The sequence below is a fragment of the Crocuta crocuta genome, unplaced genomic scaffold (genome assembly GCF_008692635.1).
Source record: "Crocuta crocuta isolate KB4526 unplaced genomic scaffold, BGI_CrCroc_1.0 scaffold506, whole genome shotgun sequence".
NCBI lineage: Eukaryota > Metazoa > Chordata > Mammalia > Carnivora > Hyaenidae > Crocuta > Crocuta crocuta.
In genome coordinates, this window is record NW_027528991.1 from 1,521,623 (window position 1) to 1,539,050 (window position 17,428).

General features: G+C 47.6%; 1 protein-coding gene across 1 annotated transcript in view; it reads left to right on the forward strand.

Moving 5' to 3' along the window:
* DACT2 (dishevelled binding antagonist of beta catenin 2) overlaps positions 1-17,428 on the forward strand; it is a 32,896-nt gene that overhangs the window by 4,977 nt on the left and 10,491 nt on the right. The window contains 4 exon segments of the mRNA XM_077757382.1: positions 104-442; positions 5,148-5,288; positions 5,612-5,755; positions 5,837-5,918. Coding sequence (XP_077613508.1) covers positions 104-442; positions 5,148-5,288; positions 5,612-5,755; positions 5,837-5,918 — 706 coding nt within the window.

Here is a 17,428-nt window from a genome sequence, read left to right on the forward strand (position 1 = left end):
TTGCAGCCTGGGTGGCAGAGTGGACCCCGCCCCGGCCAGCGCAGGGCGACCGGAGCCCCGTCTCCTGCCACCTCACCTCCCACACTGCTCCTTCTGCTGACAGAGCCTCGAGGGGGCTCACACCCCCATGCGCCCGAGGCCGCGGCCCAGCCAACCTCGGCCCTGCTCCCCCGCTCCACACAGAGCGACGGCGGTGACCGCGGGGCGCCGGTCGGGGCGGCCGTGGCCGTGGGAGAGAGGCTTCGAAAACAGCGCGCGCCTTCTCCACCTGCACGGCAGCCGCACCCCTGCAGCAGGGGCTCCGGGCTCCGGGCTCCCCGGAGGTGGACACCTGTGTCCGGATCCCGCCAGGCACCCGGGAGCCCACGGTCCACCTGCCACCGCGCCTGCGTGGACAGCTTCTCCCCTCAGAGTCCTGGGGGGACCCGCGAGGGTGGTGCCCGTGGGCGCATGACCTCCAGGTCCGGTGTCCTCTGCTGTGGACCGACTGTGACGCCGGACGCACTGGGGCTCCGGGCTCACGCAGGCGGGGGGCGCCCAGGGCCAGCGCCTTCACCGTGCGATGAGGACTGAGGCGCAGGGGTGCCCCGGGCCGGCGCCGGGCTCCACTAGACGCTGAGGGGCTGAGAGACTCCGCGTGGAAGTTGACTTCCTTTATTCCCTGCTTTTCAGGACGATCTAGCAATTTAATGTTTATATGTAGTTGACTTTATGAAGTTATATTTTTTTTAATTAATGAAAAATTTAAAGGCGAGAACGTTCAGCGTAGCCAGGTTGTGCGGCCGCGGCCACGTGCCCGCCAGGCTGGAGGAAGTCGCGGTGAGTAGACGTCCTGAGGGGCAGCTCTGCACGTGTTTATTGGAAAGACACACGCGTGTGACGAGCGAGCGTCTGACAGCGGGAGGCGCGTCCAGCAGGTGCCTGCAGAAGGCACACCACGCCTGACGGGGGACTTGGTGTGACTGTTACTGTGTGTTAAAGGGAAAGGCTGTCACAGGACCTGGGACGTCACTGAGGCAGCAGCTACAGAAGAAGCTGCCCCAGGGGCGCCTGGGTGGCTTAGTCAGTTAAGCATCCGACTTTCGCTTGGGTCATGATCTCGCGGTTCGTGGGTTCGAGCCCCGTGTCGGGCTCTGTGCTGACTGCCAGCTCAGAGCCTAGAGCCTGTTTCAGTCTGTGACTCCCTCTCTCTCTGACCCTCCCCTGCTCACGCTCTCTCTCTCTCTCCTAGAAATAAATAAAAACATTTAAAAAAAAGAAAGAAAGAAGCTGCCCCAGAGGCCGAGGAGGGCAAGCTCACCAGACACGGTCCCTCGTGCCCAGCACAGAAAGTGCTGGAAGATAACCCGAGTCCAAGTGGGGATTCGTAAATAAATTGTTTTGTCCAAACAGAAAACACTAAAGACACCTGAAACTGGCCCCCTAAATGGCACAGCACAGTGTCCCCAAAATCGTCAGTGGGAAGAGTGGGGTATCAGTTTGCACAACATGGTTTGGTTTTAACATAAAACTTGGGCACCAAGAGAAGATCGTCAAAATTCAGACCAAAAATGGTCCGTGGCAGTTAAGCCCTGGGAGTTGAGATTTGGGAAATTTTTTTCTTCTTTTGCTTGTCAGTATTTTTCAAATGTTCCCTGATAAACATGTATTACTTTTGTAATAGCAAGAAAACTATAAAACAAGTTTAAAAAAATAAACTAAACGGGGCACCTGGGCGACTCAGTCGGTTGAGCGTCTGACTTCGGCTCAGGTCACGACTTCACAGTTCATGGGTTCGAGCCCCATGTCGGGCTCTGTGCTGACAGCTCAGAGCCTGGAGCCTGCTTCCAAGTCTGTGTCTCCCTCCCTCTCTGTCTGACCCTCCCCTGCTTGTGCTCTGTCTCTCTCTCTCTCTAAGATAAATAAACATAAATACAAAATAAATAAATCAACTAAATTAAGTGACGAATGTGTGGAAAACAAGCACACCTGGTTCCCGTTCCCTTCAGGGAGCCTTGTCTCTTCAGGTCCCAGGAAGCCGGTGGCACCACTGCCGACAGCCAGCCTATTCGTTCCCCGCCTCCCCCTGCAGACGACAGAGCCCTCCCCGCCTCCGCCCTGCAGACGACAGAGCCCTCCCCGCCTCTGCCCTGCAGACGACACAGCCCTCCCCGCCTCTGCCCTGCAGACGACACAGCCCTCCTCGATCAGGGGTGTTCCAAACACAAAGCTCAGGGCGACAGGAGATCAGTAAATATGTGTAGAAGGCGCCATTACAGAGATTCTTGACTCTTATTTATCATCTGAATGAATTTGTTTGAATTTCCCTCTTCTGTTTCCTTAAAAGGGTCTGCAGTTTTTCCCACGTTCCACATATTTATTTATTTTCTCCGCCACCCAGGCCGCGCCGTCACCAGGCTGACGTCACGTAAGCGTGTGCTGGCGTACAAGGACTACAAGACGTGGCCAACATTCACCCTTCTTCGGCTGAAGAAACACCGGTAATTTCCCAGCAGCAAGCACGATCTGATACAGAAACAAGCTTTGGAAATGCCTGTGGAGTTTTAGTTCCGTCCAGCCTGTTCCAGGAAGAGCTTCTTGTCCACGGCACAGGGTCTAACCCACCCCTGCCACCGACTCACATGCAGCAGGTCATGGCAGCCGGCAACAGCTGCACCTTCCTTCTCATTTTTTTAATGTTTATTTATTTCTGAGAGAGAGCGAGAGAGCAAGAGGGAGTGGGGGAGGGGCAGACAGAGAGGGAGACACAGAATCCAAAGCAGCTCCAGGCTCTGAGCTGTCAGCACAGAGCCCGACGTGGGGCTCGAACCCCTGAACTGTGAGACCATGACCTGAGCTGAGGATGGACACTTAACCCACTGAGCCCCCAGGGGTCCCTGCTGTACCTTCTTCTAGAGCGTTGCTTTCACTCCTATATCCGAAAGACCTGTAGATGATTCTGACATGCTGCTTCCTTCCCACTGGAAAACATTCAGGACTCACTTAATCATTTACATTCTATTTACTTATACTCTCCAGTTATGGTCACTTACTAAGTATATTAAAATTTTTTTCTAATCTTTTAAATATTTATCCTACAAATATAACCGTAAGTGTATACAATATGATAAAGAAAGGAAAAACCTTGTATTTCTTCAACAAATATTAAGATTCCCAGTAAAACTTTGTTTTAAAAAATCTGTTTTCAAAAGTATTCTTGTGTGTTTATCAGACCCTTTCCTTAGATAAAATGTGCTAAGATCATGAGCGTCATCATGTCATCACGTCCTGACCGGCCGCACCTTTGCGTACCTTCCTTTGTCTAATGGTTTTGACTATTCGGTTCGTTGCTGCAAATCTCATTTCTACTTTCCCTCTGGAATGTGCTCGATTTTCTTCTCCCGTTCACCCTCCTTGATGTGTAGACAGGACCCTGCTGGAGACCGATGACCGCAGGCAACGTCTTCAGTCCCGTTCGCACCTGCTGAGTGTCCGGCTCTGCCGCTCCTGGCCCTGCTCTTCCTTACGCAGCTGGGGTCTGCATAACTGCTGTCAGGACCTTTATTACACCTATAATGAAGCCGATGCGCGGAGAGACCAAGCTGGAGGCCACACGGAGGGCTTGAGCGTGACTGATGACATGGAGAAACGGCAGCCTTGATGTTGAAAATGTCCATGAGGATGCGGACCGCACAGTGAGCAGCTCCAGGTGCAGGGAGGCGTGGCGGCCACGAGGACCCGAATCTGCACACACGTCCCCTCCAAAGAGAAGGTTAGTGTGAACTTGGCAGGTTCGTCGAGCCCCGAGGCTGTGGACCAGCCAGACCCACGTGCTTATTTCCACACTGCAGGACTCAGAGGCCTCGGCCGTAGAAGTTGTTGCTCTTGATGCATTAAAACTCGGGCGACGCTGCACACTTTCTAGAACGGCTACCTTGAAGATGGACCACGCCAAGCAGAGGCCAGGATGTGCGGCGGTAGGCGCTCCTGCGTGCAGGCTGAGTGCAAGGGGCAGAGCCACTTAGAAACCTGGGGGCTTCTTACAAGGTGAACCCGTGTCTACACAACGAGCCATCCACTCCTAGGGGGCCCTCACCTCCGAGAGACACAGAAACACACAGCCACAGTGGGTCCTGTCCACCGACAGCCACTCGGTCCACCCAACGGCAAGGACTAGAAACAAGCCGCGAGCAGACACACAGGGCAGGGCCATCGGGTGACACACAGCACGGTCAGGAGGGCCGCACTCCGTGAAGGAAGCCGGACTATGCCGGCACTTCGGGATTCTGGGAAGCAAAAGCGATAAACAATGTTTCTAAACAAGAAATGTCGCTCGTGACTTCTGTGCACGCCTGACCCAGACTGCGACACAGGACGTGCTACTGACCTGCACGGTGGGTTTCTAGATGCCTTCTCCTGGTCAGGACTGAAGCTGTGGATNGAAGGAGCCGCAGCGTGGCCTGGGGCAGCCCTGGGCCCTGATCAGCGATCACCAGAGAATCCAGACGAGTCTTGGAAAGACAACAGGCACAACCACGGCGGCCTCACGCCTCGAGAGGCCTCTGAGCAGCACGGGGAGAAACACACCCTTTGTTTCCTCGTTCAGAAATCGCTTCAGCTTTTCACTCGGTTACTCACAGCCCGTAATTTTCCGAACAAAAATGCCAGTGTTTTTACTCCTTAGCGCTGAACCTCAGAAGTTGTTTTTCTTCTGATAAGCTGCTCTGGGGACTCACACTTCCAGAATGCTCTATGTAAAATAGTGCTAAATGCAACAGAGATGTTGGTGGTTTATGCATTTTTATAGCAAATGATCATGGCCCCAAATTAGACACAACCCACCTGCATTGCTCAAAGGAGCCTAATTTCGTGGACAAAACCGCTGACAACACGCTGTCTGCGAACTCGGATAATGTCAGCGCGGCCCGCGCGGGTTGTCTCTGTGTCAGGTAAACCCCCCGGGTGGGGGTGCAGCTGGAGTTGGCGGAGGGTGCTTCAGCTCCCCCCGCAGGACAGGCGGGCTGAGAGTGCCGGCTGCGGAGGGCGGGGCTGCGGGGTTCGGGCACGGGGAGAGTGTCCCACGGGCCCCTCTGCGGCTTCGGGAACGGGGTGTGAGATCCTGGGGTGCATATCCGCCCGAGCCCTGCCCCACGACTCTGCCCCTTCAGAGGGTTCCGTCCCCTCCTCCAAGGAGGGGCTGATGCAGACGGCCCCTCGCTGGTGCTCCCCTGGGTCTCTGCACACGGGGCCCCTCGCGGGAGCCCAGAGGGACGCGCCGAGCTCTCCCGCGGGCCAGCCCCTGGTGGCAGGTGTGGGAAGACACGTGTGGCCCTCTCCTCCCTCCAGAGTGGTTGCAACTGACACCTGCAGAGAATAGGGAAGGTTCATGATCCGGCTGGTCAGGCGGGTTTGTGACCCCAGGCTGCCGTTTTCGTGGGTTTAGTGATTGTGAGCGCCACGTGAGGCTGTTCCGTGGACATCAGGGGACACGGCTCGGGAGGAAGGAGGAGGTGGGAACCCCCGTGAGCGCCCCTTTGCCGTCAGGCAAAGACCCAGATGAGCGGGAGGTTATGAGGGAGACGAGGTCAGGACCCCTTCCGTGGGACTGGCCGTCCACACCCCCCCGGGAAAGGGTCAGACCAAGAAGACCCACCAGCGCCCTCTGGAAGCATCCTTGTTGTTTTACACGGATTTCCCCCGGGGAAGCGGGACCTGGATGCGGCCCCCGGATCTCGGGCTCGCGCCGGCGGCCCCCCTCAGGCATGTGGCGCCCCAGGTGCGGCGGCCGCAGGCCTTGGTCCTGACGCTCGCCCGGAGTGGTGCCCTGGCCGTTATCACTGATTCCGCCGGGTGACAGTGGAGGCGTCCTCAGCTCTTGTCTCCAGTCCTCCCTCCACCCGCAGGGCTCCCCACAGGCTGAAGGCCACGGCCGGGACACGGTGAGCCTCTGTGGTTCCGTGGGAGCCGCACGGACCGGCCCACTACCGGACGGTCACTGGACGCGCCTGAGACCAGGGTCTTCGGACCTGACTGGCCAGTGGCTCTAAGCCGTCACCGTGTGTCACTGTGTTTGCGGAGAGAGAGAATCAGCTCTAACTTCCTGTGATTCCATGAGCTAAAGCGTGGAAACCACGCAAACCAGGTCCGTGCAGACAATGAAACAATCCTTCAACTTAATCTATACAGAATTGTTTCACAAACCTGTCTGATACAGAAACTTCCCTATGTTTCCTTTTTCTCAAAGATTAAAGTGCATCCTTACCTTCCCGTCACCACTGTTTGTCAGTGACACTGTAGTTTCTGTAAAATAATAATGGTGGACACATCTATGCGGCACTTTTTGGGACCCCGGAGTTCTGCGGGTGTGCATGGAAAGGGGTGCTGGGGACCCCTGAGCCCTGAGGGGTGCTGGGTTGGGACACAGGGTCAGGAAGGCAGGCATCAACAGCACCCATCACACTGGCCCAAGCACTGACACCCCATTTTACTTGCAATAATTTCGATAAGCTTCTTTCTAAAACACGGAATTCTCACTTAAAGAAAATATAGCTACTACAACTAATTGCTTCTCAATCAGGTAGGATCCTATGCTGAGAAAGTTTTTATTATTTTCATTGTATTGCCAGTGGCCCCACACATCACTGAGCTCCGTCATTGACACTAAGCACCCCCAGATTTCTCCTATTTTACAGTATTTTTGACAAACCCTCCTCACATCTTTAATATAGAGCTCTTACCCATAATAAATATCCCAACTGAATATCAGACCAAAAGATTTAACAAGGAAATGCCAAAGATGACATACAAATATGTAACATACATGAAAAAAAGATGTGCGACCTTAATATTAATCTAAGAATCATATAAAACTGGAGGGGGTGTTAATGATAACCCCTCTTTCTGGGGGTGGGTAGGAATGACACACTTTTCTCCAGGATGATTTAGAACAGTGAGAAACAGCTGGTTCTGTCAATGTCCATCAATAGAGCATTAGTAAAATAATGCTCTTGTATAAACACAGAATGGAATGTGCACACATTTACAGGAGATAGACAACTATTAAATATGAAAGAGATTTGATTCACATTAAAAATTGTATTTATACAGAAATCTCTGGAAGGGATGTAATATATTCAAAACTGTGCACAACGGGGTGCACTTTATGGACAATTTTCTTCTGCAACACATTTACTTACCTGTCATTCTATGTTTCTTTAATAATCAGCACAAACGCTAAAGTTATTTTCACATGTGTCTGGTGGGGAGAACACAGCAGCTGCCTCACGAGCTTAGTTAGACCAGGAGTGCTGTGTAATCGGTACACAACACTCTTTCTCCAAAGCCACCTCTGGTGGAGGGGACGCACACACCCTGCACGCCCACATCACCGGAGCCTCAGGAGACGTATGACATCACACAGCTTACTCAGATGACCAAATGTGGACATTTTATAACAGGCGTATGGGTCACCAAGATCNAGGGACGCACACACCCTGCACACCCACATCACCGGAGCCTCAGGAGATGTATGACATCACACAGCTTACTCAGATGACAAAATGTGGACATTTTATAACAGGCGTATGGGTCACCAAGATCCATGTGCACCATGATATACACCTGGAAGCACAGAAAATATGATTACTAACCACCGTTATCCAAATGCCGGACTGCACTACATAATAAGAGTCATCTTCTGTCCACACACCTGTTCCACCACACATCTGTCCCAACACGCACCTGTCCCAACACGCACCTGCTCCACCACACACCTGTCCCAACACGCACCTGCCCCAACACGCACCTGCTCCACCACACACCTGTCCCAACATGCACCTGTCCCAACACGCACCTGCCCCAACACGCACCTGCTCCACCACGCACCTGCTCCAACACGCACCTGTCCCAACACGCACCTGCCCCAACACGCACCTGCTCCAACACGCACCTGCCCCAACACGCACCTGCTCCACCACGCACCTGCTCCAACACGCACCTGTCCCAACACGCACCTGTCCCAACACGCACCTGCTCCAACACGCACCTGTCCCAACACGCACCTGCCCCAACACGCACCTGCTCCACCACGCACCTGCTCCAACACGCACCTGTCCCACCACGCACCTGCTCCAACACGCACCTGTCCCAACACGCACCTGCCCCAACACGCACCTGCTCCACCACGCACCTGCTCCAACACGCACCTGTCCCAACACGCACCTGTCCCAACACACACCTGCTCCAACACGCACCTGCTCCACCACATACCTGCTCCAACAGGCATCTGCTCCAACACGCATCTGCTCCAACACGCACCTGCTCCAACATGCATGTGCTCCACCACGCACCTGTCCCAGCACGCACCTGCTCCAACCCACACAGCGGCATCTGCTCTCTGGTTGGCACGCGGGGAACCCTTTCTTGGGTAAAAGTTTCTCTGACATTCGGTGAGCTTCCTGCACACACGTCGTGCCCTCTTGCTCTCCACGAGCACGCCATCCAAAGAGCTAAATCCACAGTTTACACGGAAAAGCCAAAATACAGAGAATTCTTAAGGCACCTCATGAACATCAAGAAAATAAAAAACTTACACAAATATGAACTCAGACTTAGTACATCATCCTTTAAGAGTTTTGAGACCAATGGAAGCATGATCATGTAACAACCCCCGTTACTGTACACAGGAGCCTCGTGAGACAAGTGCCATCACCAGGGGCACGCAGAGAGAGGAGCACAGTGTGACCCCGTCCCTCCCGTGTCCTCCTCCACACAGAGCCGTGTGGCTGTCTACACACGTGTTCACACAGCTTGCACACATGGTTTATCGCCGCCTCAACGGGGGGCCGCCTTTCCCCTTTATAAACAGGTGGGACTGTTTGCAGATGGTGTCACATGACACAGCTGGCACCCACCCCCGCCCTACAGGCGGCAGCCACCCCCACTGCACACAGTAGGACTCCACACGCAGAGACCACACACACGTGGAACCAAGCCAAAGGAGTGTCCACTCTCTGAGACCTAGACATGCACAAGTCCTGCCGACAAGGCTGCCTGGTGCTGAAATCCTGAGGTTCCAATCATTTTTTATGAGATTATTTTATAGAAAAGGAAAAATATATCTGCTGATTGATGCGCTTAAGCAGTACCTAACTGCATAATCCTTGCTTGACTTTGGCAAGAATATAATTTTTAATTTAATATGGTTGATTTGCGTGCATAGAAGCCAGTGTGTATTTGCTACAACTCTATATTAATGTGTCGTTCTCTTTAGTCAAAATAAATAGACTGTTATAGTCTTTACTGAGTACTAGGTGAGGAATATCTATACCTTTCTTTGTTTTTAAAATGTCCCTTGGTTATTGTACAAATGTGTCCATATCACAGCTAGAGAAGCTTCATGACAAAACGAAGCCAGTAGCTTTTATTTTGTAAGTCAAGGAGAGTCGCAAAGTGTTTAACTTTTTTATTTAGTTACAAAAATAAAAATACAGTAAGAAATCAAGTCACCTATAATCACTTTACCCAGATTGAACTGCTATGAAAATTTCAAGCAAACGGCCTTTCATACTCCTCTACGTATGGAATACACACACGCACATCCTTGGTGTTTTGTAATCTGTAATCTGCTGTTTTGTCTTAATAACATGTCATGAGCATTTTTCCATGTCAATAATTACACATTTGTTCCTGTGACTTCACTTTCAGATTCGATAGTAAGGGATTAGCATCAGGACAGACAAATGATAGGTCAGAAGGCTGAGCCAGACAGCATTTCAGTTTTGTGTAAGACAAGGTGATGGGGCTGGAATAATTATATAATCATGTGGGGAAATGCTAGAACCCTCCATCTCACTGGACTTAACCACGTGGGGAAAATGCTAGAACCCTCCATCTCACCGGATATAGCCACACGGGGGAAATGCTAGAACCCTCCGTCGCACAGGATGCAACAAGAAACTGTGCGTGGCTGAACGATAAATATGATATCAGAATAAAGTTTGCCAAAACACTGACCCAATGTTGAAGTAGGGAAGGACATTTTATGTAGGACGGTAACCATTAAAGACATCACAGGGAAAAGGAAAGACTCTGAAGAGCTGATATGTGCACCTGACCCACAAGCAGAGCTGGAGAGAAACAATAGATTGGGGGGCGGGGGAGCACGTCGAACACATACGACAAGTAACAGCCAGGCACACACAGAGCTCCTGCCGGCTGACAGATGAAGACAAGGCAGGCACAGCTGGGGGCAGGCAGGCCCCGGGGGAAACATGAAAGCGGGAACGCACACAGGAAGAGGTGCCCAGAGTCACCGCACCAGGAGTCACAGTGTCACGCACCAGATGGACACTGAGATGCTGTATTTTGACCACCAAAAAAAAGTTTCAAAAGAAGACGCTCAGCATCGGCAGTGACGCGGGTTTGGAGTTTGCAGTCACACACCGCTGGGTATTGCTACGATCTCTCTGAGAGACAATCTTGCAGTGTTAAGATAAATACAGAGATGTCGGTGGACATCAGGAATCCACTTCTGAGAACCCAGCGTACAGAGATGAAAGCAAGACTTACACTTTCTGCACTGCTGCTGTGCTGGGAAGGAAGGACACAAGTGTGACTAAAGCGTGTCCTGGCAGGGACACACTGTACATCTGGTAAGAGTGGGTGCTGGCGAAGCCACACAGTACTGTGTGTGCTGTAGGAACTGAGGCGGGGAGGCAGATGATGGGTGGGTGGAGAGAGAGAGGAGAGAGGGAGACAGATGGATACACAGACAGCAGACAGATCGCAGCAGATGATAAATGATAGAGGGATAGATATATAGATAATGGATGGATGGATGGATGGGTGGGTGGATGGAAGGGTGGATGGACAGACGCACTGGCAGACAGGTGAGAGAGATGAAGTGATCGAGATGGGAGGGTCAGGAACAGGCATGTGGAAGGTGTGGCCCCTCCGTGGGCTGCATGACAAGAGTGCAGAATCAGTTCCTGCCTCACATGCATAACCTGAACCAGGAGGAAATGAAGCAGAACCGAGCAGCATCCTACAAAATAACCGGTCTGTAATCTTTGAAAGCGCAGTCATGAGTCAAGAACAGTTTGAGCGGGGTGCCTGGGTGGCTTAGTCGGTTAAGCATCCAACTTCGGCTCAGGTCATGATCTCACGGTTCGTGGGTTCGAGCCCCGCGTCGGGCTCTGTGCTGACTGCCAGCTCAGAGTCTGGAGCCTGTTTCAGTCTGTGACTCCCTCTCTCTCTGACCCTCCCCTGCTCACGCTGTCTCTCTCTCTCTCCTAGAAATAAATGAAAATATTAAAAAAAAAAAAAAAGAACAGTTTGAGCCCTTGCCCCGGGCTCGCAGAGGGTTGGGCCATGTGAAATCCATCAGTCTGGACGGGATCGTTCTGGCCTGAAGGACATTAACGGGATAATTGGTGAAACCTGGTAAATATGAATCAATGTCAATTTCCTGATTTTAATTATCAAATTTTGTTTTCTTAAGATAGAGCCTTTGTGTGTGGAAAGCACACACTAAGGTATTAGGGGCAACAGGTCATTGAAGTGTTCTCAGTGGTTCTGGGAAAACAGGAGAACATTCTCTGTACTGCACTTACAATTTCTTCATAAGCTTGAGACTGTTGCAAAAAGTTGGTTTAAAGGAACAATTTTCAGGGTGCCTGGGTGGCTCAGTCGGTTAAGCTTCCGACTTTGGCTCAGGTCATGATCTCATGGTTCATGGGTTTGGGCCCCACGTTGGGCTCTGTGCTGACAGCTCAGAGCCTGGAGCCTGTTTCAGATTCTGTGTCTCCCTCTCTCTCTGACCCTCCCCTGCTCACACACTCTCTCTCTCTCAGATATAAATAAAACATAAAAAGACAAAATTTTCTAGTGGATTCTGATATAAAATAGTGCTTGGAGCACATGTCTTCCTACTGAAACCAGATAAAAATAACAGTAAACAACAGTGACAACAAAAACAAGCATAATCGACACCTACAATCACATATAAGTGAGATAAAATGCCTATCTGGGTGCCTGGTGCAGGGGCCACAGATACAGCCCTGCACACCTGACTTCGGGGGGCGCGGAGCACCCCAGGCAGTCTGCACTCTCTAATGCCACCACGACACCAAATTCAAGGACGATGTACATCTTCCTATCGCCTCATGGGCAAACGGCATCCAGGAATCCTCAGCCACGTGAGGAAAGTCTACAACATGAAAGAGTCAGAGGTCAATAGAAAAACTGACAGTATACAACACAGAGGTCATTAAAAGTGAAATAGAAAGTCAGTATTCAATTTGATGGATACATATTTTTACAGAGAAGTATGTAAATACTAGTAGTTTAAACAATATGATTAAAAAAGACAAGACATAAAAGGGTAAACCTCAAAACTCTCCTCCTTTTTGGCCAGTCTGTGCCATTATGTAACAAACTCTGGAGGATGGTAATTACATAGAGAACATAACTCGCAGTCCCAGGTTTGCTGGCTGGGAATCAGAGGCATTGGCCGAGGAGGCTGGATTCCTGACAAGCACAGCCAGGCTCTGACTGGCCCTCCAAGGACTCAGGAAACGGTGTTCTCTGAGGGTGTAAACAGAGAAGGATAAAGTTCCTCAAAAATGGACAAGGATTCCAAGTTCATGGAAAAGAAAGGATGGGGTCAATAAAACAGGAATAAGGTAGATGGTGAGAAAGCCAGAAAAATGCAGACCGTCTATCAGGGAGCCTGGGGCCAAGGTCCAAACCCAATGTGAAGACCTAAGTCCATCCTTCCCTGCTGGGGCCCAAAAGTGTTCCCTGGGTTCAAACCCACTGTCAGGGGCACGTGTGTTAGAGGATGCATTTATCCTGTGTGTCTGAGAGAGAAGAGAGTCCACTACTGTCATGATTTAACAGTGAGAAGTGGGGAGAGGGTTAGACAAGTCAGTTAAGACTAACTTTTTGGGCCTCTTTTCCACCTCTGACACTAGGGACAGGCGACAATGGCAGAAGAAAAAAGTACCTGGTGGCTAAAGTTCCTTTTATTTCTAGAGTGTATCCACAACTTCTCCTCTCGAAAGCCACTCCACATGAGAGTTGTGCTAATTCTCCTGTGCAGGAAGTTCCAAATGCACATATAGTCCCAGGAGAAGAGGCAACCCCACACTTTGTCCTTAAAGTCAAGACTGTGGCACAGTCTCAGGTGTGGCAGGAGCCAGTATTTGTCCAGTTACAAGTTCTTGTCGACTGCAAATGAGGTCCAAGCAATGTCAAATGGAGCAAGGAGATGTCAACGATTAGGAATACATTTCAAGAAATCAGAAAAAATGATCTAGTAAATTATGCCCGGAGTAAATAGACTGAAGGAAAATAGGTTGATGGATGAGAAAACAAACAAAAGCATAGAGGATGACCAAAGTCATAGGTTGGTACTTGGAAAAAACTGATAAGATTGTTAAACCTTTGCTAAGGCTGATCAAGGGGGAAAGGGAGACAAATAGCCAAAGGGGGGTGAAAAAAAATCTGGGCAGGAGCACACATCACTACAGATTCAGCAAATATGTGTGGACAATATTATAGAAGGTTTATGTCAGCACAATCGAAAATACGGTCTCAACAAGAAAAACTCTGGAACATTGCATCTGCAACAAACTGACACAAGAAGAAACAGAGAGTGTAATTACACAGCTATTCAAGGACTTCTGTTTGCAATTTAAAGCATTTACACACACACAAAACCGAGCATAGATGGCTTCATTAACATTTTACCAAATATTTAAGAATGGAATTGTCTTAATCTTACACAAACCCCTATATTGAATCAAGAAGGAAATTTTTACTCAGTGTGTAAGGCCAGCATAGCATTGATTCTGAAAACCTAAGAGAGAGTTTACAAGAAAGAAGGATGGGCTGACCTGTCTCCTGAAAATGGATGCAGAGCTCTAAAACAAGATACTATCAAATGTAATCCAGCCATATGTAAATGAGGGAAATAAGTCATGACCAGGTTGGTTTATCCAGAAATGCAAAATTAGCTTTACATTTGTAAATCAAATAACATAATTCATGATATTAATAGAAAAAAAAAGAAAAAATATAATGTCTTCCATAGTATAAAACATATTTGGTAAAATTAAATATCCGTTTTTGGTAGAAGACAACTTCCTTAATCTGATAAACAGTATCCACAAAACACATACAGCAAACAGAAATGTGGAAAACGTTCCCACTACCTCTGGAAATGACCCAAGGATGCTTGATATCATCACTTTTTTGACACTGTACTAACGGCCTTAGCCTCTGCAATAAAACCAAATAGAGAGAGAGAGAGATGATGATGGATATATAGACAGATAGATAGAAAAGAAAGATAAAAGATAGGCGGATGGAAAAGAAAAAAATTAAAACTTCCATTAGTCACAGATAATATGAATGTATATGGAAAAAATCTTTAAAAACTATACGTAAATTATTCAAGTGGATAAATAAGTTTAGCAAAATTGTTAAATATCTGCCTGGTGTTTCCATATATCAGCGACAAATAAAATAAATTTCAAAGGTAACATTGGCAATAGTATCAGGAAAAAATTAGCAAAACATTAAGAAATAAGGGATAAGCCTAGTGAAAGATGTGCAGGACCTCTACCCACAAAATTATAAAATAATATTTAGACACATTGTAGAAAATCTTTATAAATAAATGAGTAGTAATCCATGTCCATGGATTAGGAAACTGTTATAAAGACACCATTTCTCTGCAAATGTCACTACAGATTTGCTTTGATCCCCATCAAAATGCCAATAAAATGTATGAAGAGAGCTACCTGCTGATTCTAAAATTTACATAATATTGACGAGTGCCAAGAATACTCAAGCCATCCTTCGAGAACAAGGTTGGGCACATGCTCTGCTGAGTATCCACATGTCATAAGAAGCCACAGTGATTAAGACAAGTGCCAGGATAGGGAAACTAGGCAAACAGAAAAGGGCGTGCAGAACAGACCTCACTACCTGATGACAAAGGCGACACTGCATAACAGCTCAAAAAGGACTGTGTGTTTTTCCAATAAACACTGTACACAGATATGTGTCCAAGAAAAAATAAAGTGACCCCCCCAACCTCATATGATACACAAAAACCTATCCAGATGGATTGCGGATCTAAATAAGAAAAGTGAAATAACACAGTTTCTAGAAGCAGCATATCTTGAAGAGCTTGGATGAGCATACATTTTTTTAAATGGCAAAAAGAAAGGATCAGCGATAAATAAGACTACATAAAAATGAAGAGTTTCTGTTCTCCAAAAGACACCATTAAGAGAGTCCACAAATAGGGAAAAGACAGATAACTGAACAAGGGCTCATATCCAGTCTAACTCTCTCTCTGAGTCTTTTTGGAAGAAAATGTAAAGGGAGAATCATTAGTTTTTCTGTAAAGAAAACTAGCATCCGGGACCTTCTTCACTATACTCATTATATAGTTGAAAAAATGGAGGTATCGGATCTCGGAGCTGAGGTTTTGTAAGTTCTAGCCTAACATTTTTTTCTCCATTGCCAGACAAGATAAGCACAGAGAACCAAGAAAACAAAACAGCAAATCATAAGATAATCTGAGTCAACAATAAAAATAGTCAAGAAACTAGGAATCAAAGGGAATTTTCTCCCGATAAAAAAAGCATCTAAGAAAAACCCACAGCTAACATCAGACTCAATGGTAAAAGATGGACTGTCTTCCCAAGATCAGGAACGAGGCAAAGGTACCTGTTTTCAGCACTTTTGTGTGACATTGTATTGGAAGTTCCAGCCAGAGCAATATGACAAGAAAAAGAAATTAAAAAGCATCCAAATTTGAAAGGAAAAAAGTGAAACTATTCTTATTTCCAGATGACTTGATCTTATAAATTTAAAAACTGCAAGAGAATCCACTAAAAATCTATTAGAACTAACAAACTCAGCAAGTTTGCTGGGATCAGTACACAAAATTCAATTGCTTATTTCTATAGACAGGCAACAAATGTTCTGAAAATTAAATTAGAAAAATTTCCATTTACAACAGTATCAAAAAGAATTTTGTAAATATTTTTATTTAGAAATAAATTTAGCAAAAGAAATGCAAGACTTGTACTAAAACTACAGATCACTGTTGGAAGAAATTAAAGTCCTAAATAAATAGAAAGACATCACATGTTGATAGTTGAGAAGACTCAGCCTTAAGGGAGCAATACTTCTTCAATCAACCCACAGATCCAATGCAATACCCATCAAAATCCCAGCTAGCTTCTTTGCAGAAATTGAGAAGCTGATACTAAAATCCACAGGGAAATGCAAGCAGCCCAGAATAGCCAAAACAATACTGAAAAAGAACAAAGTTGGAAGACTGAGACTTCCTGACTTTAAACCTTACTACAAAGCTATAGTATTCAGAACAATTATAATTAGCCTAAGAATAGACATATGCGCCACTTAACAGAACTGAGAATTCAGAAACTGATTTTCTGGATCAACTGATTATCACCAAGGGTCTCAAGACAATTTAATGGGGAACGTATTGGCTTCCCAACAAATGCTGTCAGGACAACTGGACATCTACATGCAAAAGAATGGAGTTGGACCCCTAACTTACATCATGCACAAAAATTAACTCAAAATCAAAGACTTAAATGTAAGCATTAAAGCCATAAAAATCTTAGAAAAAGGCACAGATGTAATCTCTGACCTTTGGTTGAGTAATGGTATCTTAGATATGATGCCCAAAGCACAGGCAACAAAAGAAAAAATTGACAAATTGAGCTGCATCAAAATTAAAAACATTTTTGCTGTGAAAAAAGTGAACTTCTTTTGTATACTATAAAAAAAAAGAAATATTACTCCACAAAAGGGAAAAGATATTTGTGAATCTTCTATCTGATAACGACATTGTGTCTTGAGTGCATAAAGAATACTTACATCACAGTACTTAAAGGACAACTCAATTTTAAAAATGGACGAAGGATTCAAGAGTCTCTAATGGCTTGCCTCCTTCCCTCTCCCCAACTATTTTTCCCCTTCTTCTCCCCCATGAGGGCTGATGGGGGTGGGGGAGAGAATGGGGGGGTGATTGGCATGGAGGAGGGCACTTGTGGGGATGAGCACTGGGTGTTATATGGAAACCAACTTGACAATAAACTATTTAAGAAAAATAAATAAATAATAGTAACCATCAAAAGAAAAAAAAATAAATCAATGACCAGGACGCCCAGGTATCTCAATTGGCTGAGCGTCTGACTTTAGTTCAGGTAATGATCTTGTGGTTTGTGAGTTCAAGCCCCATATTGGGTTCCCTGCTGGCAGCCTGTCAGCATAGAGCCTGCTTTGGATCCTCTGTCCCCTGCTCTCTGCCCCTCCCCCACTTGTGCTCTCCCAAAAATAAACAAATATTAAAAAAATTTTTTTNCAGTCAGCACAGAGCCCAACGTGGGGCTCGAAC